Source organism: Homalodisca vitripennis, chromosome 7 (genome assembly GCF_021130785.1).
Source record: "Homalodisca vitripennis isolate AUS2020 chromosome 7, UT_GWSS_2.1, whole genome shotgun sequence".
Taxonomy (NCBI): Eukaryota; Metazoa; Arthropoda; class Insecta; order Hemiptera; family Cicadellidae; genus Homalodisca; species Homalodisca vitripennis.
In genome coordinates, this window is record NC_060213.1 from 18,769,680 (window position 1) to 18,795,173 (window position 25,494).

Sequence of the window (25,494 nt, forward strand, 5' to 3'; positions counted from 1 at the left end):
TTTTCATTCACTACTTCAGTCATTCATTGTTATTGTTAGCTTTCTATTGTAGATTTTAGTAGGCTATTTATGTGGGTGTTTGAAGAGTTGTCTATCTGTTTTAATTTTAATTATTAAGGTACTCTTGAGTTATAGGCTGTTATTATATTTTGAGGAGGTTATTCTATATTTTTACTTTAGAAGGTATGTATGTGTTCCTTAGGAATTTATTTTATTATTTTAACAATTTGGATAAGGCATGCTAGGCTAGGCTATTTGTACTATAGCCATGAATATTAGTATCAATATGAATTCTAGAACATATTAATATTCATATCTAGTAATATTCTGTGGTTACCAACACACTATCAACATTAACCCTATATCTGGTACCATAAAAACTTTGCCCAATGAAACATAAAAACTTTACCGCAACAGTTTTTTCAATAGTGAAACTGCTGCACGATTGATGGCAGTTGCAACAAATAACGAATGTCTATATGGCAGCGGGCTTATTTTCCTGTTCTATCTATTCGCAATAGCTTATTTGCAACAGAAAGGCACTGAATCAGTTTAAGTCCATGTTCGTGTGGAAAAGTGACTATTGTAGTGCCACTGTTGATTACAGTTCTTAATTTTTTTTAAATACCGTACTTTGGTTTATTTTTATTACTTAAGTTTAATTAGTTGGGTAATTATCATATTAACCGCCGGGGCGGAAAAATACGAGTTTTGCGTTCTTAACTTATTGGAATCGTCCTATATAAAAAAAAAGTATAAGGTTTGATGGGGTGGAAATGAGAAATAACGAAGTTCTAGAAAATAAAAAATTAAATAACTTTCCAGTAATATCTCCATGTTCTACATCCACGTCTAGCGTCACGTGACCTTTTGTGGCCAATGATTGAACCTCGTGATGACGTCATCGGTTGCGCCGCCATCTTTGCAAACGTAAATGAGAAATTACAGAAATGAGCAGAATTTTGATCAAAATTAATAATGTTTTTCTTAATTTCGAGAAAAAAATTAATTACGAGTGCCTCCGGCCATCAGCGCGGGCTTCGGCAGCACCTTCGGTGCTGCCCCGCGCTGATGTCAATAAAAGAAAAACATCCCTCGAGATAGTACCTATCAGTAAAATATAAAATTCTAGAGGGGCTGATCAAAAATATAAATTGAAATGTAATGCAAAGGCAATTATGTAAAGTTTAAAAACTAAATAAATCATGAAAAACTCAAATATATAGATGGATATTAACAGAGAACACTTACCATTAGTGTGTTGGCGGATATAGCTAAACAGCAGCAACAAAAAAGTGGTCTATTACAACGAAACGACACAGTCTCCCGGTTTAAAAACACCACTTGACCGCACGACGAACAAATACACTCATTTTTAAAAATGCCCTGTTCTATTAAAAAAGAGATAATTTCGTTTCGGTTAAAACGTAAGCTCTTTACGTGCCCTACGAAACACTCCGACACACACAATTCACTAGGGTTGGTTGAACTAGTGGATGGTTGATTCATCATTGTAAACTCACTCACTCAATCCGACCTACTGAACACGATATCTTGTGTAGAACTGACCTATGCCCCGGACAACTCAGATAACAGGTATGCTATCAGGCTGCTATCAGTCCCGGCCGCAGATAATATTCAAGTAAACAGATTATCCAGACACAGCACACAAACTGAACATTAAAACATTAGAAACTTTACCACTTATCAATATACCCCCTAAAATCATGTTATTTGTCATTTGCACCCCCTAGTACTATATATATTTTTTGTTCAGGAGGGTGAGCAGAATACGTTGGTAACGTCAAATTCGTGATTTGCCGCCCCGGCGTTTAATCTTACTGGTACCATTAGTTGAAATTAAGTCCTCCCTAACTTAAAATAATTACCTATTTCAGATGGGAAAGTCTTGTGAGCAGCTACTGCCCCCGTCCGAGGCACTGCCAGGGATCGGTGAACACTGTGTTGTGTTCCACAATGGCAAGGGATTCTATTACACCTGCAGGGAATACTCAACTTCATTTGAAAAGAGGTAAGAGATCATCGTTTAGAAATTATAACAATAGTTGTATAAGTTATATGTGCTTAGTGTTGTTCATTTGATTTTAATCATTCTGTAATTTTAAAATAAAACACTCCAATAATGACATTTTATTTTTGGTTTTGTTATTTAATGTTTGGAAGCCAACTGTAGCCTACTGGTGGCCGTCTTGATTTTAACTTCATACTTAAGAATAATGTTAAACCTCAAACGTACACTTACGTCCCTGTATGTAATCTTAGAATTATTATATAGGATGTCTCATTTCAAAGATATATATATAATAGTTGTGCATCCAAACACTTTAGTTTTTTACAAATATTTTAAAATTGTTGTTTGTTTAGAACAAATCTCAAAACTTTTAAATACTTAGACTAAATTTTTGAATATTGAAAAGTTTAAAGTTTACGATAAAAACAAAAAATTTGTGTTAAAATAAAATAAAGCCCATAATTCTTAGATCCAAAAATAAGGGAGTAAAAGCTGTTTAGAAGTTTAACATTGTTCTTATAGGGTAAAACTTGAGTTTGTTTCATTACGGTTGACTCTTAACCATAATACAAGCATGTTGTAATATAATTCCATATACATTCTTGTAAAGGAGTTATATTTACGTATTAATTCATAAAGTATGACCAAAAACGATTTATAAAAATCGTCTGTTAACTGCAGAGCATTTTTGTCTGTTCATATATTCAAAGACTTGCTATATCGCATGGACAGAATTAATGCACTTCAAATTAATTATTAAAAAACCAGATATTTCGATTACTCTTTCACTAATATTTATAATTTATTATGATTTCCCATAAACAAAGTATTACAAAAGCACGTTTTAGAGATCTTTTATTTGTTTGCTGCCAAACAGTTCCTGTCTGCTCATAAACCCTTGGTAATCCATTATTTTACATGTATAAAGTAGAAATGTAATCAAATATTGGTATTTATTTACATTAGCGTGACCATGGAAAATGGACTTTTTTTCATAGGTTGGGCATTTATAGCCAAGTATTATTATCACAGGTGCATATGAACTGGGGGGGAAAGTATATTATTGTATTATATTGATGCCTTTCAGACATTATTGCGTTAAGGAGCAGGGACATCACGTGATCTGGGATTCGACTTTTGCAAGCTCGAGTTAATTTTTTTTTTTTCGAAAAGAGCAAGAAGTGCGCAGCATTGCGCAGTGGGCAGGCATCGTTGACAGGATTAACGTATTAGTCAGCATCATTTCAGTAACTTATCACTTACCTTAATGTTGCCAGAGGTACGATAATTATCGTATAGGTACGATAATTTCATTGATTTTATGCGCTGGTAAGATACACAATGGGTAGTTATTATTGTACCAAGAAAGATTTTTGACAAATTTATACAAGTAACAAACCAAAAGTTAATTATAACATAATTTATTATACGAACATAACATACTTTTTCATTAAATAATGTGTTTGGTACGATTATTTTATATGAAAGTACGATAATTTCTCGTTGTTGGTATGATAATCGGTTTTTAAAATCTGGCTATACTGAGTTTGAGCAGACACAGAGTTATAGGAAACTGTCAAAAACGGAGTTTTCAGAGGATTAAAAAAAATCGTAGCTCCTTTCATTTTCGTTGCCGACGAATTTTTTCTTCAATATTGTTTTCAGGAAAAATTGTAGTTTTCAGGAAAAAAAAATGAACATACCTTTCCATGGTCACGTTAATGTAAATTGATACCCAAATATTATTTACAAAACCACAATATTTCTGTTCTAAACCTACACGTTTTCACAAATATTTGATCAATATGTGTTATGGAATAATTGTAACCATATATCGAAGAAAGATTTTTAGGAAATTCCAATGTACGAGAAGTTCTTCTCAAATAAGTAGGCCAAATATAAAAATATTTTCAACTCAACCTTCAATGGTACAACTTGATTGATGAATACTTAAAAGTGAGATGTCACGTTGGTAATTATGTCAATGATATATTACTGAACAGTTCTTTTTGCATAGTTCCTATCAGTGATGTATTATCATTTGTTCTTTCTAGACAATATAATCATTTACAATATATTGTCAACTGTTCTCCTAAGAGTAAAACATTGAATTTCACATAGTAAATAAATGTTGTAGACAGTTTAAGTGTGTGAGGGCGGAGTGTGGGGTGACTGCCACAATGGGCCCTGAGTTCGAGTCTCCTCTACAAGATGATGGAAGTCACACTCACCCTGGTGACTGGCTCTTAGTATTGATGTTGCTGTAACAGTATTTGTAACAAATACAATTGTGTTGTAGACAGTTTAATTGTGTGAGGGCGGAGTGTGTAGGGTGACTGCCACAATGGGCCCTGAGTTCGAGTCTCCTCTACAAGATGATGGAAGTCACACTCACCCTGGTGACTGGTTCTTAGTATTGATGTTGCTGTAACAGTATTTGTAACAAATACAATTGTGTTGTAGACAGTTTAAGTGTGTGAGGGCGGAGTGTGGGGTGACTGCCACCATGGGCCCTGAGTTTGAGTCTCCTCTACAAGATGATGGAAGTCACACTCACCCTGGTGACTGGTTCTTAGTATTGATGTTGCTGTAACAGTTTTTGTAACAAATACAATTGTGCTGTAGACAGTTTAATTGTGTGAGGGCGGAGTGTGGGGTGACTGCCACAATGGGCCTTGAGCTCGGGTCTCCTCTACAAGATGGTGGAAGTCACACTCACCCTGGTGACTGGTTCTTAGTATTGATGTTGCTGTAACAGTTTTTGTAACAATTAAAATTGTGTTGTAGACAGTTTAAGTGCGTGAAGGCGGAGTGTGGGGTGACTGCCACAATGGGCCCTGAGTTCGAGTCTCCTCTACAAGATGATGGAAGTCACACTCATCCTGGTGACTGGTTCTTAGTATAGATGTTGCTGTAACAGTTTTTGTAACAAATACAATTGTGCTGTAGACAGTTTAATTGTGTGAGGGCGGAGTGTGGGGTGACTGCCACAATGGGCCCTGGGCTCGGGTCTCCTCTACAAGATGATGGAAGTCACACTCACCCTGGTGACTGGTTCTTAGTATTGATGTTGCTGTAACAGTATTTGTAACAAATACAATTGTGCTGTAGGCAGTTTAAGTGCGTGAGGGCGGAGTGTGGGGTGACTGCCACCATGGGCCCTGAGCTCGGGTCTCCCCTACAAGATGATGGAAGTCACACTCACCCTGGTGACTGGTTCTTAGTATTGATGTTGCTGTAACAGTATTTGTAACAAATACAATTGTGCTGTAGACAGTTTAATTGTGTGAGGGCGGAGTGTGGGGTGACTGCCACAATGGGCCCTGGGCTCGGGTGTCCTCTACAAGATGATGGAAGTCACACTCACCCTGGTGAATGGTTCTTAGTATTGATGTTGATGTAACAGTTTTTGTAACAAATAAAATTGTGTTGTAGACAGTTTAATTGTGTGAGGGCGGAGTGTGGGGTGACTGCCACCATGGGCCCTGAGCTCGGGTCTCCCCTACAAGATGATGGAAGTCACACTCACCCTGGTGACTGGTTCTTAGTATTGATGTTGCTGTAACAGTATTTGTAACAAATACAATTGTGCTGTAGGCAGTTTTAAGTGCGTGAGGGCGGAGTGTGGGGTGACTGCCACCATGGGCCCTGAGCTCGGGTCTCCCCTACAAGATGATGGAAGTCACACTCACCCTGGTGACTGGTTCTTAGTATTGATGTTGCTGTAACAGTATTTGTAACAAATACAATTGTGCTGTAGACAGTTTAATTGTGTGAGGGCGGAGTGTGGGGTGACTGCCACAATGGGCCCTGGGCTCGGGTCTCCTCTACAAGATGATGGAAGTCACACTCACCCTGGTGACTGGTTCTTAGTATTGATGTTGCTGTAACAGTTTTTGTAACAAATACAATTGTGCTGTAGACAGTTTAATTGTGTGAGGGCGGAGTGTGGGGTGACTGCCACAATGGGCCCTGGGCTCGGGTCTCCTCTACAAGATGATGGAAGTCACACTCACCCTGGTGACTGGTTCTTAGTATTGATGTTGCTGTAACAGTTTTTGTAACAAATACAATTGTGCTGTAGACAGTTTAATTGTGTGAGGGCGGAGTGTGGGGTGACTGCCACTATGGGCCCTGAGTTCGAGTCTCCTCTACAAGATGATGGAAGTCACACTCACCCTGGTGACTGGTTCTTAGTATTGATGTTGCTGTAACAGTTTTTGTAACAAATACAATTGTGCTGTAGACAGTTTAATTGTGTGAGGGCGGAGTGTGGGGTGACTGCCACCATGGGCCCTGGGCTCGGGTCTCCTCTACAAGATGATGGAAGTCACACTCACCCTGGTGACTGGTTCTTAGTATTGATGTTGCTGTAACAGTTTTTGTAACAATTAAAATTGTGTTGTAGACAGTTTAAGTGCGTGAGGGCGGAGTGTGGGGTGACTGCCACAATGGGCCCTGAGTTCGAGTCTCTTCTACAAGATGATGGAAGTCACACTCACCCTGGTGACTGGTTCTTAGTATTGATGTTGCTGTAACAGTTTTTGTAACAAATACAATTGTGCTGTAGACAGTTTAATTGTGTGAGGGCGGAGTGTGGGGTGACTGCCACCATGGGCCCTGGGCTCGGGTCTCCTCTACAAGATGATGGAAGTCACACTCACCCTGGTGACTGGTTCTTAGTATTGATGTTGCTGTAACAGTTTTTGTAACAAATACAATTGTGCTGTAGACAGTTTAATTGTGTGAGGGCGGAGTGTGGGGTGACTGCCACAATGGGCCCTGGGCTCGGGTCTCCTCTACAAGATGATGGAAGTCACACTCACCCTGGTGACTGGTTCTTAGTATTGATGTTGCTGTAACAGTTTTTGTAACAATTAAAATTGTGTTGTAGACAGTTTAAGTGCGTGAGGGCGGAGTGTGGGGTGACTGCCACTATGGGCCCTGAGCTCGGGTGTCCTCTACAAGATGATGGAAGTCACACTCACCCTGGTGACTGGTTCTTAGTATTGATGTTGCTGTAACAGTTTTTGTAACAAATACAATTGTGCTGTAGACAGTTTAATTGTGTGAGGGCGGAGTGTGGGGTGACTGCCACAATGGGCCTTGAGCTCGGGTCTCCTCTACAAGATGATGGAAGTCACACTCACCCTGGTGACTGGTTCTTAGTATTGATGTTGCTGTAACAGTTTTTGTAACAAATACAATTGTGCTGTAGACAGTTTAATTGTGTGAGGGCGGAGTGTGGGGTGACTGCCACAATGGGCCCTGGGCTCAGGTCTCCTCTACAAGATGATGGAAGTCACACTCACCCTGGTGACTGGTTCTTAGTATTGATGTTGCTGTAACAGTTTTTGTAACAAATACAATTGTGCTGTAGACAGTTTAATTGTGTGAGGGCGGAGTGTGGGGTGACTGCCACAATGGGCCTTGAGCTCGGGTCTCCTCTACAAGATGATGGAAGTCACACTCACCCTGGTGACTGGTTCTTAGTATTGATGTTGCTGTAACAGTTTTTGTTACAAATACAATTGTGCTGTAGACAGTTTAATTGTGTGAGGGCGGAGTGTGGGGTGACTGCCACAATGGGCCTTGAGCTCGGGTCTCCTATACAAGATGATGGAAGTCACACTCACCCTGGTGACTGGTTCTTAGTACTGATGTTGCTGTAACAGTTTTTGTAACAAATACAATTGTGCTGTAGACAGTTTAATTGTGTGAGGGCGGAGTGTGGGGTGACTGCCACAATGGGCCCTGAGCTCGGGTCTCCCCTACAAGATGATGGAAGTCACACTCACCCTGGTGACTGGTTCTTAGTATGGATGTTGCTGTAACAGTTTTTGTAACAATTAAAATTGTGTTGTAGACAGTTTAAGTGCGTGAGGGCGGAGTGTGGGGTGACTGCCACCATGGGCCCTGAGCTCGGGTGTCCTCTACAAGATGATGGAAGTCACACTCACCCTGGTGACTGGTTCTTAGTATTGATGTTGATGTAACAGTTTTTGTAACAATTAAAATTGTGTTGTAGACAGTTTAAGTGCGTGAGGGCGGAGTGTGGGGTGACTGCCACCATGGGCCCTGAGCTCGGGTGTCCTCTACAAGATGATGGAAGTCACACTCACCCTGGTGACTGGTTCTTAGTATTGATGTTGATGTAACAGTTTTTGTAACAATTAAAATTGTGTTGTAGACAGTTTAAGTGTGTGAGGGCGGAGTGTGGGGTGACTGCCACCATGGGCCCTGAGCTCGGGTGTCCTCTACAAGATGATGGAAGTCACACTCACCCTGGTGACTGGTTCTTAGTATTGATGTTGCTGTAACAGTTTTTGTAACAATTAAAATTGTGTTGTAGACAGTTTAAGTGCGTGAGGGCGGAGTGTGGGGTGACTGCCACTATGGGCCCTGAGCTCGGGTGTCCTCTACAAGATGATGGAAGTCACACTCACCCTGGTGACTGGTTCTTAGTATTGATGTTGATGTAACAGTTTTTGTAACAAATAAAAATTGTGTTGTAGACAGTTTAATTGTGTGAGGGCGGAGTGTGGGGTGACTGCCACAATGGGCCCTGAGCTCGGGTCTCCCCTACAAGATGATGGAAGTCACACTCACCCTGGTGACTGGTTCTTAGTATTGATGTTGCTGTAACAGTTTTTGTAAAAAATAAAATTGTGTTGTAGACAGTTTAAGTGTGTGAGGGCAGTGTGGGGTGACTGCCACCATGGGTCCTGGTCTCGGGTCTCCCCTACAAGACAATGGAAGTCATACTCACCCTGGTGACTGGTTCTTAGTATTGATGTTGCTGTAACAGTTTTTGTAAAAAATAAAATTGTGTTGTAGACAGTTTAAGTGTGTGAGGGCGGAGTGTGGGGTGACTGCCACCATGGGCCCTGAGCTCGGGTCTCCCCTACAAGATGATGGAAGTCATACTCACCCTGGTGACTGGTTCTTAGTATTGATGTTGCTGTAACAGTTTTTGTAAAAAATAAAATTGTGTTGTAGACAGTTTAAGTGTGTGAGGGCAGAGTGTGGGGTGACTGCCACCATGGGTCCTGGTCTCGGGTCTCCCCTACAAGACGATGGAAGTCACACTCACCCAGCCGACTGGGGCTACAGAGACAAGTGTTTGCTGCTACAAACTATCAAAGAGCGGTTCCTGCGAGACAATTCTTCAGCTTCACTGATTTTACAGTTAGTATTCTGTATTGTGCATTTCTCTTTGAGATTGTGACAAATTTATACTGTGGAATCTGGTATTTTTTTTATTGTTTGGTTTACTCATATTCTTGAAAAGTATTATGGTTGTAATAGGAAGGTTTGATTACCTGATTTTCAGTTTAGTTTTTAACATAATTAATACATGTTACATGTTTCAAAGAAAGCCCATAGTTGTGGAACACAGGAAAAAATAGACAATGTCTTTTATAAATGGAGATTAAATATCACAAACACATAATTTCAAAATATTGTGGTTATTATTTTATTAATAAATAAAAGATTACTCAACTTAACAACATTTATTTTTTGTAGCGTTGTGAGATTTTTTTTATTTAATTAAAATCATCTTCAGTCATGGATGCATATAGGAAGAGGTTTGGCATGTTTTTTATCACCGATTTTACATCTGATAATGTTGCAGTTTAAAATATTGCATGTTTTGAATTTTATTTTGTATTAAAGAAAAGTACATCACCTGATACATATAATAGAGTATAGTGAAAAGACTTGTCTTTGGTCTGATTGGGACTCTTCCCAGAAAGTTGAGTAACCCCTTTAGAAATAAGGGTTATGTGAAAACAAGATATTAATGGCATTCAGAGATTTCCCAGGGAGAAGTAGTAGTTACCCTAGTACATGTAATTTTGTCTGTATATTACCGTCATCTGCACAAGAAAAGATAAGTAATTTGTAGGATTTAAAAATCTACAAAAATGTCACTGTCTGTAGGTTTTAGTGTACAAAATTTCTTATATTTTGCAGATATTTTGATAAGAGTGTTTTGTGATTAAAAACGTTTTTGTGTGTTTTTGCCGTGATTGGTAAAACTGCCAAAGGTAACCGGACCTTATTTGTATGAAATTAATTTTTCTCAATGATTCTGAAGTCAGACTTGAGCTATCAGTTGCAGTGTGGCTGGTGACAAAAAGAATGAGTAGGAATAAATAGGTCTTCAATTTTAAAAGGCTTTAAATTAGAAAATTCCTAAATTTTGAAATGTATTTCTGGTTAAATGGCAACTTGTAACAAATTGCAACTTACTAGCATTCTAGGAAGTGGATCGGAATGAGTACATAAGTCAGAACCAGAGAGAGTTATAATAACAGGTGTTTTGTTTACCTGGAAACTACAAAAGTAATGTTTATCAGTAGAATTTGTGAATCAGTGCTTAGTATACCCAGAAGTATAGTACAAAAATTAAAATAGTGTCAAGACTACGATCACGTCAGTCATTGACCCTGCCTCTTTGTTCACTACAGGTTACAAAACACTGTAATAAACATTTCACAGAGATTTGAATTTTATTTGTAAGTTTAGGGAAGTTTAGATATATAGATTACCTGATTTCTACTCTGTATATCTCTATGAACAAATTTGGAATATTTTATTATCAGGTTTTTAAATGTTTTATTCAGGTTTCCTGATACACACGCATCATTTTGTCCATTTAGGGCAAACATTAATATACTGGATTGTTTCAGAGAAATACTGTCATCGCTGATTTTTGAAAGTGAAGAGGACAATGAAGCATCTTGTAATTTTGAGTCCGTAAGTGGTTTTAAATATGATTATAAGAAGAATACTGCAAATTGTTTATATTAATTTAGTTTTATAAATTGGACAAAGAATGACGAATTGTTTTTAATCTTTTTCTCAGTTTCTTTTCCTAACTTAACACATTTAACCCTTCTCACGCCATAGTCTATATTCGAATGATAGACTTTTGATAGGCTTCAAATAGTTTATAAGAAAATTCCTTTGTGTCTTTAGGCAAGATATTAAACATTTTTGTTGCTTCTTGTAGAAAACTGGAATGGTTTAACCCTTTGCACGCCTGTAATGAATTCTAAATCTTCCTTTTAACACCAAGACATCTATAAAATATATTTTTCTTTAAGTTCAAAGCTAATTTTGATTATAAATATGCTATAAGAGGTAAGTGCAAAAAATATAAAAAATAGGCCATTTTAGTTAAAATTAGCATATTTATTGTATAAGTTGTATAAACTACTAATTATTACAGGATTTTCTTATCTAAGATTTCGTAGATAAGGTCTATCATCTTATCTTATCATCTGGGCAGACAAGGATATATTTGGTTATGGCTCTGTGGGAAGCGCAAAACAGACGAGCAGGTAGACAGAGCTAGAGAAAGGACACCCTCCTCTCCTTGCCACAGAATTTAGGTTGTCTGAAAATACTGTTTAGTGATAAGCACAAAAGGCTTCCAAAGTCTTTTTGTGAACTAAAACACTGCAAGGGACACAATGTATGTATAATTTTAAATATAATCGTATTTGGCGTTTCGGTCAAGGTCTATCATTGGAATATATCCATCTACGGCGTGGGAGGGGTTAAACTGTAATGAGACCTCCTGATAACTAGGTTAGTTGTATTCCTAGTTTCACATCTGTGTATATCAGCATTTATGAGTTTGGATTGATTTAACTTAATATATAACAAAACTGAGAAAACATACTATGCTTAACCCTGGAACTGGCAAACGCCCAATATCGGGCGTTTTAGTCGCATCCTAGATGGCAGCGCCCGATATCGGGCGTTTTAATACGTCTTTTATTTCTCAATATTACTTACTTAAAACACGATGAAAGAGTATCGGTATTGATACCAATCGAAAGAGGAAGGTTCAATTTATGTAAATAATACACTAATAAATAATTTTATCGTTTCGTTACACGTCAATACGTTTTATAATCTCTGAACTGTTTGTTTACATTCTCCCGCGTACCGCGCTAGTTGCGCGTGCAGCGATGAGTCAACTGGTTCATTCGGCTATTGTTATTTCGTCAGCTGGATGGTGTTCTGTTTGGTTTATTGTTTGATTGAGTTCGTTGTAATGATGGTAGTGTATATGACACAATAATAGTAAATTTTTTTTGCGTGTTTACGTAATGGATCGTAATTTGTGCGTGTTTACGTAATGGATCGTAATTTCCATGATCATTCAAGTGACATTCGAGAACTAGTTGTACATGAAATAAGCAACAATGAGGATTTCGTTTTAGACATTCAATCAGAACATAATTTAAAAAATATGTAATAAAAAATAAAAAAAATAGAAAATTAATATAAACTAATAGTTACAAGATTGTACAAATCCAAGTGAGCTTTGAAGTTCTTACTTTTGTTGGTAAGTAGCACTTTCGAATGTTAGTGTATGATTTTTGTATCATCACCTATAAATACCTATAAATTTGTATAAATACCTTATAAACTAGGTGTTGTTTTAGTTTTACTCAAAATTAAATGCTCTTCCTTTTTTATATTTTGGATTTTGCATATCACTAACAACAACAATTTTACAAATCAAAAACTTTGAACTAACTTTTCTTTTTTCTAAAAACAATTTTTTTCGTGATGGGGTAGAGTAAGGTATTCTTTTGTTTTAATTATATTATGTGAAAAATGTTCCTTGAACAATGCTGAATAAAGAAATATACAGTATAATATGACATAGGTACTTTATAGTAAACCTATAATAATAAAATAAATATAAGGCAATGTATGAAGTACAGTACTAAAAACATTCTGCCACTCAGAGAAATATGACCGCCAGTTCCAGGGTTAAAAAAAATATGCTTAGCCTAATGAACAGTGGTTTACAGTGAGTTTTAAAAGGAGAAACCCCTACAGGTACTGATTGTTCATAATGTGTTGAGCCACAGACCATAAGTGAAATTGTATTTAATACATACATACAATACATGCGTACTTTACAAGTAAAAGAGAACTGGAATAAAATCCATAATCAGAATTAAACAAGAGTTTGACATTATAGAAAGAATACAGTTTGTAGTAGACCTGTCTAATGAAAAAGAAATTGTATCAAGTCAAAATCGAGAAAAATATGTCTGAATGAGAATCAAATAGGCTTTTGTGCTATAATAAGATATTCAATTCTGTAGACCCCTAGTTAAGTTTCTTAAAATTTGAATGTTTTAATTTTTAATCAGTGATATTAAAAAATAATGATCAAATCACATTTCCAGATCACCATTGAGGAACAAACACCATTGAATTTATTTAAAGTAGAGCCTTGTCTCCTAGATCCAATTGATGAAAACAATGAATTGGAAGAAGAGGTAAGTTCAAATTTATGTCTACTGAGTGTTTTAGATGGTATCTAATATCAGAGATTCTTATGCACACTTTTAGATCTAAAATGGTTGTCTATAAGAATTTTCTTCATTTCTCAAGTCTGATTTTTTTTATGAGACTTAACACTGCTGTACGTCACCTAAATTTGGCAAATTCTTGAATACTGTTGTGTGGTCTGGTCTCCTCACTTTAATGAATATATTTCGCTTTTGAAGAGAGTACAAAGGAGATTTTTACGCTTTTTTTTTAATGAGAATTGGTTTCCTCTAACTTGAGGTGCCATTTGAAGACCTTGCTAATCATCTTACATCTTGTACTCATGTCCTTATACAATAGAAGACGACTTCAGGTTGCCACATTTCTGTTCAAGCTTCTTAACCATTTTATTGACTCTCCTCAGGCGGATCGACTAGGTATTTAACTATTAATTAAGGTCACTAACTTAATGCAGATTTTAACTGACATGACAATATGACTATTTAATGTTTTACTAAATATATAAAAATTAATTAAAGCATCATATTTTTTCCTTGTGTTATACTCAGTGATTTATGTTTGATAAGATGAAAAATGTTTAATACACATTCCACCAAATCATGTACCAGTATGTAAATATTAATCTGCAATTTTTTAAACAGAGGCTTACAATGTTCCATCGAGGGTGCCTGACATTAGTCTAACTACTTTCTTTTGCAAAATCAGGATTTCTCCTATCCTTTTTAACTAATTTATCTCGGGATTTTAATGTTTCTTTCATATTTTTTTAGATCACTACTGTACCATTTGTTTTTATGATGTTTACTATGATTTGGTTTTACTATCACTAACTTTGAAAGGTAATAAATATGGTTTCCCAATATTTTAAAAATTGTTTTCAATACACATTTTGCAGTTAAATTTACACAGCTGAAAATATTGTTTTATTTGCATCTCCCATGCATGTTCACTAAGCTACTTATAGCTTGTTTCGGTAAAATCAATTTTGAATAAGAGTTAAGAGCAATAGATTGATCTTCAGCATTGCGTCTTTCCAAATTTAAAGTTAAGTTTATCAGCAAACCGTTATGATCAGAATATGAAAAAGTTAATAAAGTTTTGCAACTTATCTTGTATTTTTAGGACACTTATCCAGAAAACATCATCCAGACAATTGTTTGCCACAGGTGGGAAGGTAATTAAGAAAATGTATATAGTAAAAGATTTTTTTTGTCACTTTATTAATTTTAAGCAACTGTCACTTTCTAAACAGTTCTAGTAATCTAAATAAAGATAGTTCTCTTTAGACATCTATAGGCATAGTTTCTAGAATTAAAGAAAATAACTTGCCGCAGGTAGTAGACCTACTTTTTTTTACAATACTTAGAGTAGTGCTGCTATTTTACAAACTCATCAATTCTCTGTATTAAAACTTCAAGGACCATCCATGTTTTATTTAGATGTCAGCAATGTACAAGAACAGGATGTAAAATGCCTAAACTTACTTCCCGCTCATTCCTGTGCACTGTCTACAGGCTACCTGTTACCAGCTGTTTACTTTGTTTTGTTCACGTGCTTTACGCACTCTGGTTAAACGAATCAATTGACAGTTGTTTTGCTGCCAATGTTTTCAATGAATGATTAGTTTATAATTCACAATAATACAATTAATTGCTATTACACAAAAAGGAATATTTATAATTAAATATTGTTAAAATTAAGAATTATTTATTACATGATGTTATTTTATAAACCTTGAGCAAAATTTGATTCCAAACCTATGCCCATAGGTAGATGGCTTGAGTGTTGAAGTCAGACAGGTTCTAGATCGCTGAAGGGAAAAATGATTATAATACATAGAATATAATGCATAAAAAGGTATATTTCAACACAAACCCCAGAGAATGAAAATTTCATGTTTGGAGAGAACTGCTTCTCAAGAGTGACAAGCTGCCAACTGCCGGTAATTCTAAGCAATATATGGGTCAACCTCGATTTTTCTCATATTACAATATAATGTTCCAATAGTCAATTAGAAAAGGAAATGACTAGAATTTCTTGCCGGAAAGCAGTTATAGGGAGCAGGCAACCACCAGACAGTCATATATTGCTTAGAGTTACCTATTAGTGATCAGGGGCACTGACATGATCTGGGCTTCAAATTTGGAACTACTCGAGTTAATTTTTTTTTTTAAAGAGCAAGCAGCGCGAAGCGCTGCGCAGCGGGCAGGCATCGTGCGTGATCCTTTTTTTTATTAAAAATTTCTGATAAATTGTTATTACATATTACAATATAATGTAGGTAATGTATGTAAAACAATTTTAAACACATAATTACATGCTGGAAAGCAAAGTAAACCAATATAATCCGCCCAATACAAAATCTCCGTAAAAATCTGGTAAAGGAATCTGTGTCATTCCTTTGGCCTGAATCAATTCAGTATAGACGAAGATCACGCACGATGCTTGCCCGCTGCGCAGCGCTTCGCGCTGCTTGCTCTTTTAGAAAAAAAATTAACTCGAGTAGTTCCAAATTTGAAGCCCAGATCACGTCAGTGCCCCTGATCACTAATAGGTAATTCTCGCGGTTGCCTGCTCCTTGTAACTGCTTTCCAGCAAGAAATTCTAGTCATTTCCTTTTCTAATTGAATATTGGAACATTATATTGTAATATGAGTTGCCTGCTCCCTATAACTGCTTTCCGGCAAGAAATTCTAGTCATTTCCTTTTCTAATAGACTATTGGAACATTATATTGTAATATGAGAAAAATCGAGGTTGACCCATATATTGCTTAGAATTACCCAACTACTGCCTTCCTCACTGCATTCCTTGTTGAAAGTCTTGCAACAATGTGGGAACTGGCAACATCATCTCCCTCGTGCATTGCCAATTCTATCCCCTCCCACTTGCTCAGACAACGTATCTTGTTATCAGCTATCCAAAAGCCTTATCCTGTAAGTAGTCCATTATGAGACAGGTGGGTTCGATTATTCCTTCAAACTGAAGTATGAATTTCTTTTCTAGTGTAATTTCTCTGATTTCACTGAAACCATCTTCAGTGTGAATTCTTTAGTTCTGTCATCCCTTTGTATTTAGAATTCCTTCAATGTCACCACCACTGGAGGTTGCCTGCCTTTCTGCATTTTTTTATCCTCTAAGGACAAGAAGCTTATAAATTACACTTAGTTCCACAAGAACCTTAGCGCTGCTTCCAGAGTGACACAGCGGAAGTGTCACTCCCTCCAACACTGGAACTCAATAGAACACAACCTGTGAATCCTCAGTCAGACGGCAAAAAGGCTCATCCCCAACATGCAAAAAATAAAAGACATCAATGAGGACTATGAAACCTTCTTTAAGAAAAACATTGACTTCTATAGAGAGCTGATAAATAATTACTGGCCCAATAACAGCTCAGAATATGCTAAATTGACAAATTTAATATCCACAAGTCACAATACATCTACAGAAACCTCCGCTGTCTCTGATTGCTCACTGAGTACCCCAACGCCAGAAAATGGAGAATTTTTTTTAGGCCACAAACAACGAAACGAAACGAACATCTGACAATCCTTCATCAAAACATCAGGGGGCTACCAAACAAAGTTGACAGACTAAACCATTTGCTCAATGAAACATCCCCTAGCCTTTTAATATTGACAGAACACGGCTTGAGTCAAAGTGAAATTTTAAACACCAAAATACAAGGCTACAATCTGGTAACTGAATTTAGCAGAACAGATCACAAGCTAGGAGGTGCCGCTATATACTGTAAGGACAACCTGACAACCAGTGTAGAGGCCATTGAAATTACACACTTTTGTGAAGAGCTCCTCTTTGAGGCAGCAATGGCACAGATCAAAATTAACCCTTTTAGGACGACAAAAATTTTGGTTATTTTTTAGGTACGCATTTTTTGACGTGACCATATTTCATAGCGAACATACCAAAGAAGACGACGGTGAAATTGGGCAAAATGTAGTAGTTTGATAAATATATTATAAGTCCATTATTTTAAATTGTCCTTACACCATTTTTTATCCACATGTACATAATTAAATTGTCTACAATATGGTAGCATTTATTACTATTTACAATAACCAGAAAAATTAAAAATTAAATAAAATTTTAGAATTTTTATTTTATTTTTTTATTTTATTAGTTTGGCTTCAGTTTACTATGATAAAAAAAAATTTTTTTACTGTGGGAACTAATATTACTATGTTTCTTACATAGTTTTCAGTTTAAATACAAAATTTTATTAACATTGGTTGAGAAATAATTGTTTTACAACAAAAAAACTTACATTACTACAAATGTTCAGATGCACTTTCTGAGTATTGTAACTCACGGTCCAGTTCACTGCTGTGATCAGCTAAGTTAAATTGATCCATATTCACAAAAGAAGTTGAACAAAACACATTTCACTATAAATCTATAAACACTAAGTTTATAACTGATCTGAAACAATCAACTATAGTCAACGCGACCGCACTGTGACTGACTGAATGTAAACAAACTAGACGGAATTGGCGCGCTCCGCCGACTGGCACTACAATAGGCGCTCACGTGCAGCTGTTCTAAAAATAGACATATGTTGTATTGTTTGGCCAAGATAAGTTCCGAAATACTCCATTTCCTGTCTCAGGATGTGCCTCTACAAGGAAAACTAATTTTGTTCATCGTATTTTCGATATTACGTGAGTATTATGCAAACGTAAACCGGCGGGCACATAAAAGTCCGCTCGTCTTCTTCGGTAAAACTAGTGCGGACTATTGAAAGCCCGCATCGTCTTCTTCGGCAAAACTAGTGCGGACTATTAATAGTCCGCTCGTCCTAAAAGGGTTAAAGAAAAGCAAATATATCTCCTTGGTGTATATCGCCCTCCTGGTGGAAACACAAGAAGTGGCCTAAACTTCTTATCACACATCCTAGACCACAGCCAAGCACACAATAAGTTATTTTTATTACTAGGGGATATAAACATTGATAGCCTAAAAGAAAACAACCCTGACAATTTGATGCTACAAGACGAACTAAACCACACACAACATAAGAAGGCTTCCCCTTCCTGCGACACGGGTAACAGCCGAGACGAGATCCTCGATAGACTGCGTATGCACCAACATCCCAGAAGCAGAGGTCACTGTAACTATTTTACAAACTGGCCTCTCCGACCATACAGCCCAATTGAGCAGCCTTAACCTAAATCAAGAGACCAACTCAACATCAAAACTAAAGCGACAAATGGGGAAAAAGAACCTTGAAAATCTCAAATCCATCTTCTACAACAAAAACTGGAATGCTGTTGAAACTGCTGAAGACACAGAAACTGCATATAATATATTCCATGACACCCTTTGTACTGCCCTAGATATCTGCTGCCCACAAAGGAAACACAAGAACAGAGGCCCTACCAAACCATCTCATTACTATGACCTGGAATCTGCCGATATGAAAGCCTCCTACCTACGAGCCCTCAACACCTATGAAACAACAGGAGACATTCGAGACAAAGAAATAATGAGAAACAGTAAGAGGATATATGACCAAAAACTAAGAACACTGCATCGGCAAGCAAACTCAAAGCACATAGAAGAATCTGACAACAAGACCAAGGCTCTATGGAGTTTGATTAATAATGAGAGGCGTGGGAAACAGTGCAACCAGGAGTGCCCTAAACTTAACATCAACAACACCACCCTACATAATCCTACAGAAGTAGCCGAAAGCCTTAACACTTACTTTACTCAGATGGCTGGCATGACAATTCAAAACCAAATACATACCCTAGCACCTGGGTGGACAGGAAAAAACCCGACCTTATTGCACATTCCCTTGCCACAGTCATTTTGCATGACACCAACAACTTGGACCGAGGTGAATCAAACAATTTGCAGCCTGAAAAACAAATCGTCCAGTGGCATAGATGAGTTTTCTTCAAAGAGTGTGAAGTTCTGTGCAAATGAATTAACCCAACCCCTTGTAGCAATCATTAACAAATCTTTTGCCGACGGTCACTTCCCCTCAAGGCTTAAAGTGTCAAAGGTCTATGCAAAACACAAGAAAGGGAAGAAATCAGACCCTCAGAACTATAGACCCATCTCGCTAATATCTACATTTGCAAAAATCATAGAGAAACTTGTTCTGAAGCGATTGATGGCCTACCTTAAACAACATGACCTAATCACAGTCAACCAACATGGATTTCAAAAAGGAAAATCAACCATATCAGCAATTATTAGCCTAGTAGAATCAATCATTGACAGCATAGATGACGAAAAGTACGTAACAGCCCTATTTCTTGACTACAGCAAGGCTTTTGACTGTCTGGGACATGACCTAATCTTAAAAAAGCTGGAAAATCTGGGAGTAAGAGGCATAGAGAACAAATGGTTCTCCAGCTACCTCCGAGGAAGGTCACAACTTGTGGAGGTACAGCATACTGAATCTTCCATCACCAGATCGTACACATCAACTCCAAAACCACTGGCACGAGGTGTGCCTCAAGGATCGGTACTTGGCCCAGTTCTTTTTATTCTTCTAACTAATGACTTCCCTACTTTCATCGCCAGCTCCAGTACGGACTGCATAATGTATGCAGACGACACTACCCTTCTTATAAAAAATGACACAGCAGATGAACTATCCCTTAACTCCTTGACTTCTCTCCAACAAGCCATCAAATACAGTGCACTGAATGATCTGGCAATAAATCCTAATAAAACAACGCAAGTGCATTTCAGTAGGAAAAAGGAAATACCAACAAATATTCCAGACATATCAGTAGTTGATAAAACACAATTTCTGGGCCTGACTATCGATAGTACACTTTCATGGAGTCATCATGTGAGCACCATTTCCAATAAAATATGCGCAGGCATATACGTTATGAGGCGACTCAAATCAGTGGGTACTCAGGGATCCGTCAAAGCTGCTTATTACGCACTGGTAGAGCCCCACATTAGATATGGTCTTATCATCTGGGGCAGCTCTACTGAAAACCTGAAAAGGATACTCACCCTTCAAAAAAAGGCAATTAGATCCCTCGCCAATCTTGAATCTCGACAAAGCTGCAGGGAAGCGTATCCAAATTTAGGCATTCTAACTGTACCAGCCTTGTATGTATACGAAACAATTCTACATGTTGACAGACTCAATTTTGACACTTACAACGATTTCCATGACTACAACACACGACATGCCTCCAGATATGTTCTACCCCGCCATCGAACAGCCCTCTTTGAAAGAAAAACCGTCCTACATAGGACGAAAACTCAGAAATCAACTGCCAGAAGACTTCCAATTGCTAACTGGAAACGCACTGAAGAAAGCACTTCAAGAATTCCTTGTCAAGACTCCACTCTACACCCTGGAGGAGTTCCTGGATGCAACAAACACCTAAGCGACTTTTCCTATTACATTATACTATGTTTGACTATATTACTGTACTTAATGTTCATGTAATAAAGAAATATTGATTGATTGATTGACAGGATATTCAGGATGGGCAAGGTTAGAGGGTAGGGGCCGCCTCCTATCAAGATCCATGAGGAAGAATTAGGGCACTACTCTCAAAGTCATGTCCCCCGGAAGAAGGGGAGGCCAGCTCTGAACCAGCCTCTCCAGTCAAAGTAGGCAGGGGGTGGCACACCCTTTTTGAGGCTAGCAAGAACGTCTGATAGTTAGGGAACAAACCCCACCAAACTCCCACAGTCATTTCCCGCAGTAGACTAGACCTATCAACCACCCTTGCCCTTGCGCTCCAGAATCTTGACATTTGGTTAGTGATGTACTGCTCCTGGACATCCATAAGGTTGTCCAGATTTAAGTGACACATCAGTTTTTGCTGTGCCCAGTGGTAGGTTCAACTGGAAGGTATAAACCAGCCAGAAGTGATCTCTGCTGGGTCATTCTGCATTGTTAGTTTGTGACCTTATTTTTGTTCTTTTTTGACAGGCTCCTGGCGTGAGTTTATATTCTGGGGTTCCCAGTTATTGCCCAACGTTAGGCTTGTTTTTCAGTGCCTGTTGTCTGGAAGTTCATGTGTCATTTCATGAGTCCCTGTCCCAATTAGTCCCTACAGTACGGATAAAGGATTCAGATGAGTGCATGACATCTAGGGATTGAGAAGTGCTGGTCATGAACCACACTAGACCCGTGGTGTTCTGTGAAAACAAGGGTCACTTTTTGTCAGGTGTGGTTCTTCACCACATGTTGTTGTCTAGCAATAGACAAGGCTCAGGCTTAGCTAAATTAGGCTTATATTCTCATCACCGTTGACTGTGAGAGTTAACTCTGTTACTCCTATAGCGATTGAAATTGTTGGTTGTGACTTTATTCAGCTAAGGTTTGTTTTGCAGATGGATAAACTATCAACCACTCTACCGCCTACAGCACGGACTTACGGCCGAACTAGGAGTAAGGAGAAAAGGTTGATAAAACTGTCCCCCACCCATGAGGAAAATGAGGAGGAGGAAGAGGAAGTTCAGAGGCCTGATTTTGTGGCAGTACCAGGGGCAGATGAACTATGCAGTAGGCTAGGCACACCGGAGGATGCATTAGCTGACATGGTAAGTCAATATTTCACCAAGAAATGTTACGTTGTCGAATAAAGTCAAAATAATTCAAATTTAAAACAGCCTTATTGTTCTTCATGGTCCCTCCAAGAAAAGAATTCATGTATGGTGTACACAGCCTTGTGTTGCAGCCACTTCCTTAAATCATATTTATGATCAAAGGGTTTCTTAATTTCAAATAATCTGGTAGGTTGTGAAGCATCTTTATTCCTGTACATAATGCTCTACTTTCAAACATGGCTGTTCTGTGAACTGAAAGTACATAATTTCCTGCGTCTGGTATTGTGTTCATCAATGTCACTTTGTTTTGGAGGATCAAGATCACGTCAATAAAAGATTAGAAAATAATTTATCTAAATTAAAAACTCAAAATTCAAGGTCCATACAGTGCTTTTCAATCTGTTAAGGTGTCCAACAACAAAAGAGGATTTTCCAAAAATTTTACCCAAGTATGAAAAACAGTTACTCAAATGCAGCGCAAGAATGAATTTGAAATCTTATCGCCTGATGATGATTTAAATAGTAAAGTAAATATTACTAAATCTAGCCTTAATGAAAATGGTAATACACATAGGCCTAAGAGCACTAGAAAACCTACAATGATGGGATAAAAATTTTCGTGTGATCTCAATTTTTAAACAACCCCTCCAATACAATAGTAAAAAAGCCTAATAAGACTCATCATAAGATTTTGTTGTGTGCCGAAAGTCAAGTACATGGATTGACTTGGAATCTAACAAAATTTTATTAATTGTAATGCTAAAGCTTTTTCAGATTCATTTACTGTAGTTGTAGTACTTTAAGATGAATTGGGTGATTGCGTTAAAATGTTTTAATATATTTTTAAGTTGACTACACATTTGATTATGGCTGAGAATCCCTTTATGTGATATGTTAGCTTCTGAACCCACAACTATCCTGGCGTCCTGGAGATTTTCATGGTAAAGACCATGTTCCATGATTATGAAGTCAGATCTCAAGTAGTGCTCTATTCTTGAATTGCACATCTTAGTTTTATTGAAATCTTTTTTTCAGGACTACGAAATTGAAGAAACAAAATTAAACAGGAAAAGAAAACAGATGACGTGTGAGAGAGAGGAATCCCCATCAAAACAGGTGAGAGATTTGATTTTGAGTGCTTAATACAGAATAATAGTCTTCTTATTCAGGGCTGAAATAAGATGTAATACACAAAATCAGGGATAAATGTGCCTACATGCACTCAATGTGTTACCAGAGACAGAAGTGGCTGCAAAAATATTCTCCATAGGAATACTGATGCTGGGGTAAAAGTAATAAACTGTAATTAACCCCTTTACGGTTGAGTTTATTTGACTTCGTTCCATTAACCCTTTTAGTGTCCATTAGAACAGACGTTGAAAAATGTGCAAGAAGAGCCAACATTGGTAAGATGTAAAAGAAGAGCCAGTGTCAGTTTAGCTGAATGTGTTTTTTATCTATTAAAAATATGATTGCAATATTGTTATTTTTGATAGGCCTAAATGTTAACTTTTTGAATTAGAAAGTTTATATTTTAATAAATATGTGTATGTATCGTTTGTTTATAAATTATAACCAAATCATGAAAGATATTGATTAACTGTGCATTTTATTGGAACAAAATAAAAAAAGAAAATAATTCAAATATAGTCAAATTTGATTAATAAGATATAATTGTTTGAATACATCTACAATAAAATAATTTGCTAATTTATATTTATATGAAATAATTTTTTTTTAATTAGTGTTTAGTCCAAAATTAACAGTTCTAACACACCAAGCAATGTACCACTAATCTGGTTGGTCCCACCATCAGTGTACCACTAATCCAGTCAGTCCCACCAAGCAATGTACCACTAATCCGGTTAGTCTCACCAAGCAGTATATCACTCATCCAGTTGGTCTCACCAAGCAGTGTATCACTAATCCAGTTGGTCCAACTAAGCAGTGTACCACTAATCTGGTTGGTCTCACAAAGCAGTGTACCACTAATCTGGTTGGTCTCACCAAGCAGTGTACCACTAATCCGGTTGGTCCGACCAAGCAGTGTACCACTAATCAGGTTGGTCTCACCAAGCAGTGTATCACTCATCCAGTTGGTCTGACCAAACAGTGTACCACTAATCCGATTGGTCCGACCAAGCAGTGTACCACTAATCAGGTTGGTCTCACCAAGCAATGTACCACAAATCTGGTCGGTCCCACAAAGCAGTGTACCACTAATCCAGTTGGTCCAACCAATCAGTGTACCACTAATCAGGTTGGTCTTACCAAGCAGTGTATCACTAATCCGGTTGGTCTCACCAAGCAGTGTACCACTAATCCGGTTGGTCTCACCAAGCAGTGTACCACAAATCTGGTCGGTCCCACAAAGCAGTGTACCACTAATCCAGTTGGTCCAACCAATCAGTGTACCACTAATCAGGTTGGTCTTACCAAGCAGTGTATCACTAATCCGGTTGGTCTCACCAAGCAGTGTACCACTAATCCGGTTGGTCTCACCAAGCAGTGTACCACTAATCTGGTTGGTCCCACAAAGCAGTGTACCACTAATCCGGTTGGTCTCACCAAGCAGTGTACCACTAATCTTTACCAGGCGGTGTGCGTAAGCTGATTTTTTCAGCATTCTCGCCTCCATGATTCTTTGTGTTGGTGTGAGTTCAGCTTGTGGCAAGTGAACATTGTCTTGGCACCCGCACCTGCTTACGATTGCCATTATTGAATAGTGTAGTCCATTTTTGTGTCACGTTGTGGGTTGTCGTAATCGTTTTCTTTGTGTTATCCATTTGTGACTATAATGACGGTGACGAATCTGACCTTGACAAGAAAGCTGTCAAAAACTACTGATGGTATGGAAAAAATTCTATTCACTAAGAACAATCGGTTATTAACCCATTAGCCTACTTCGACGAGACCATCTCGCCGCTAGCGCTATGCACGGTAAAATACTTTGACGAAACCATCTCGCCACCAAGTAGTTCGCCTATTTTTCACAAGATGTCAGCAACATTCAGTCCTAACTTCGTTTCTGTGTTCTATGCAATAATGGGAATTGAATAATTTAACTTTACAGCTTGGCAACACTGCAGTTGGGGAAGGGGAACATAAACAGACGATCGGAACAAGTAAACAGCTGACTTGAGTAAACAAACTAAGCGTGTGTACAATGGCGCGACATGGAGCTTTATGTAGTAGTGAAATTGATCGTTATATTGACAATGACGGATTTATTTTAAGTGAATCTGATGATGAAATCGGTTCTAATCATGTGGAAGAAGAGTGGAGGATTGATGGTGATGAAGAATTCAGCGACGGTGAGTCTGACAATGCCCTCTCAGATATTGATTTTGAAGAGATGGACGTAGGCCTAAACAATGCCGATGATCCTATGAGTGATTTACATTTACAGAATGTTGAAGACGTTATTAGCTTCTGGTGTAACTGGATTATGGAATTTTCCAATATGGAATGACGAGCCAAACGAACCCAAAAATATTGTGTTTTTAGGCAATCAGGTAGGAGTAAATATTCGAAATCTTGACCAAATAAAAACTGAACTAGATTGTTTTG

The 25,494-nt window shown here is 37.6% G+C and overlaps 1 protein-coding gene across 10 annotated transcripts in view; it reads left to right on the top strand.

Moving 5' to 3' along the window:
- The first annotated feature begins 34 nt into the window (after positions 1-34).
- Positions 35-25,494, top strand: part of LOC124366957 — a 230,921-nt gene continuing 205,461 nt past the window's right edge. For 8 of the 10 annotated variants that reach the window (XM_046823590.1, XM_046823585.1, XM_046823591.1 and 5 more), the window contains exons 1-8: positions 35-183; positions 1,899-2,032; positions 5,144-5,241; positions 9,130-9,220; positions 10,729-10,795; positions 13,258-13,350; positions 21,709-21,918; positions 22,960-23,040. In XM_046823590.1, the coding sequence (XP_046679546.1) occupies positions 1,899-2,032; positions 5,144-5,241; positions 9,130-9,220; positions 10,729-10,795; positions 13,258-13,350; positions 21,709-21,918; positions 22,960-23,040 (774 nt within the window). In that variant the 5' untranslated portion in view covers positions 35-183. Of the gene's footprint in view, positions 184-1,898; positions 2,033-5,143; positions 5,242-5,640; positions 5,729-9,031; positions 9,221-10,728; positions 10,796-13,257; positions 13,351-21,708; positions 21,919-22,959; positions 23,041-25,494 lie in introns of those variants that run through there. The other 2 variants (XM_046823582.1, XM_046823586.1) reach the window with 2 other exon arrangements.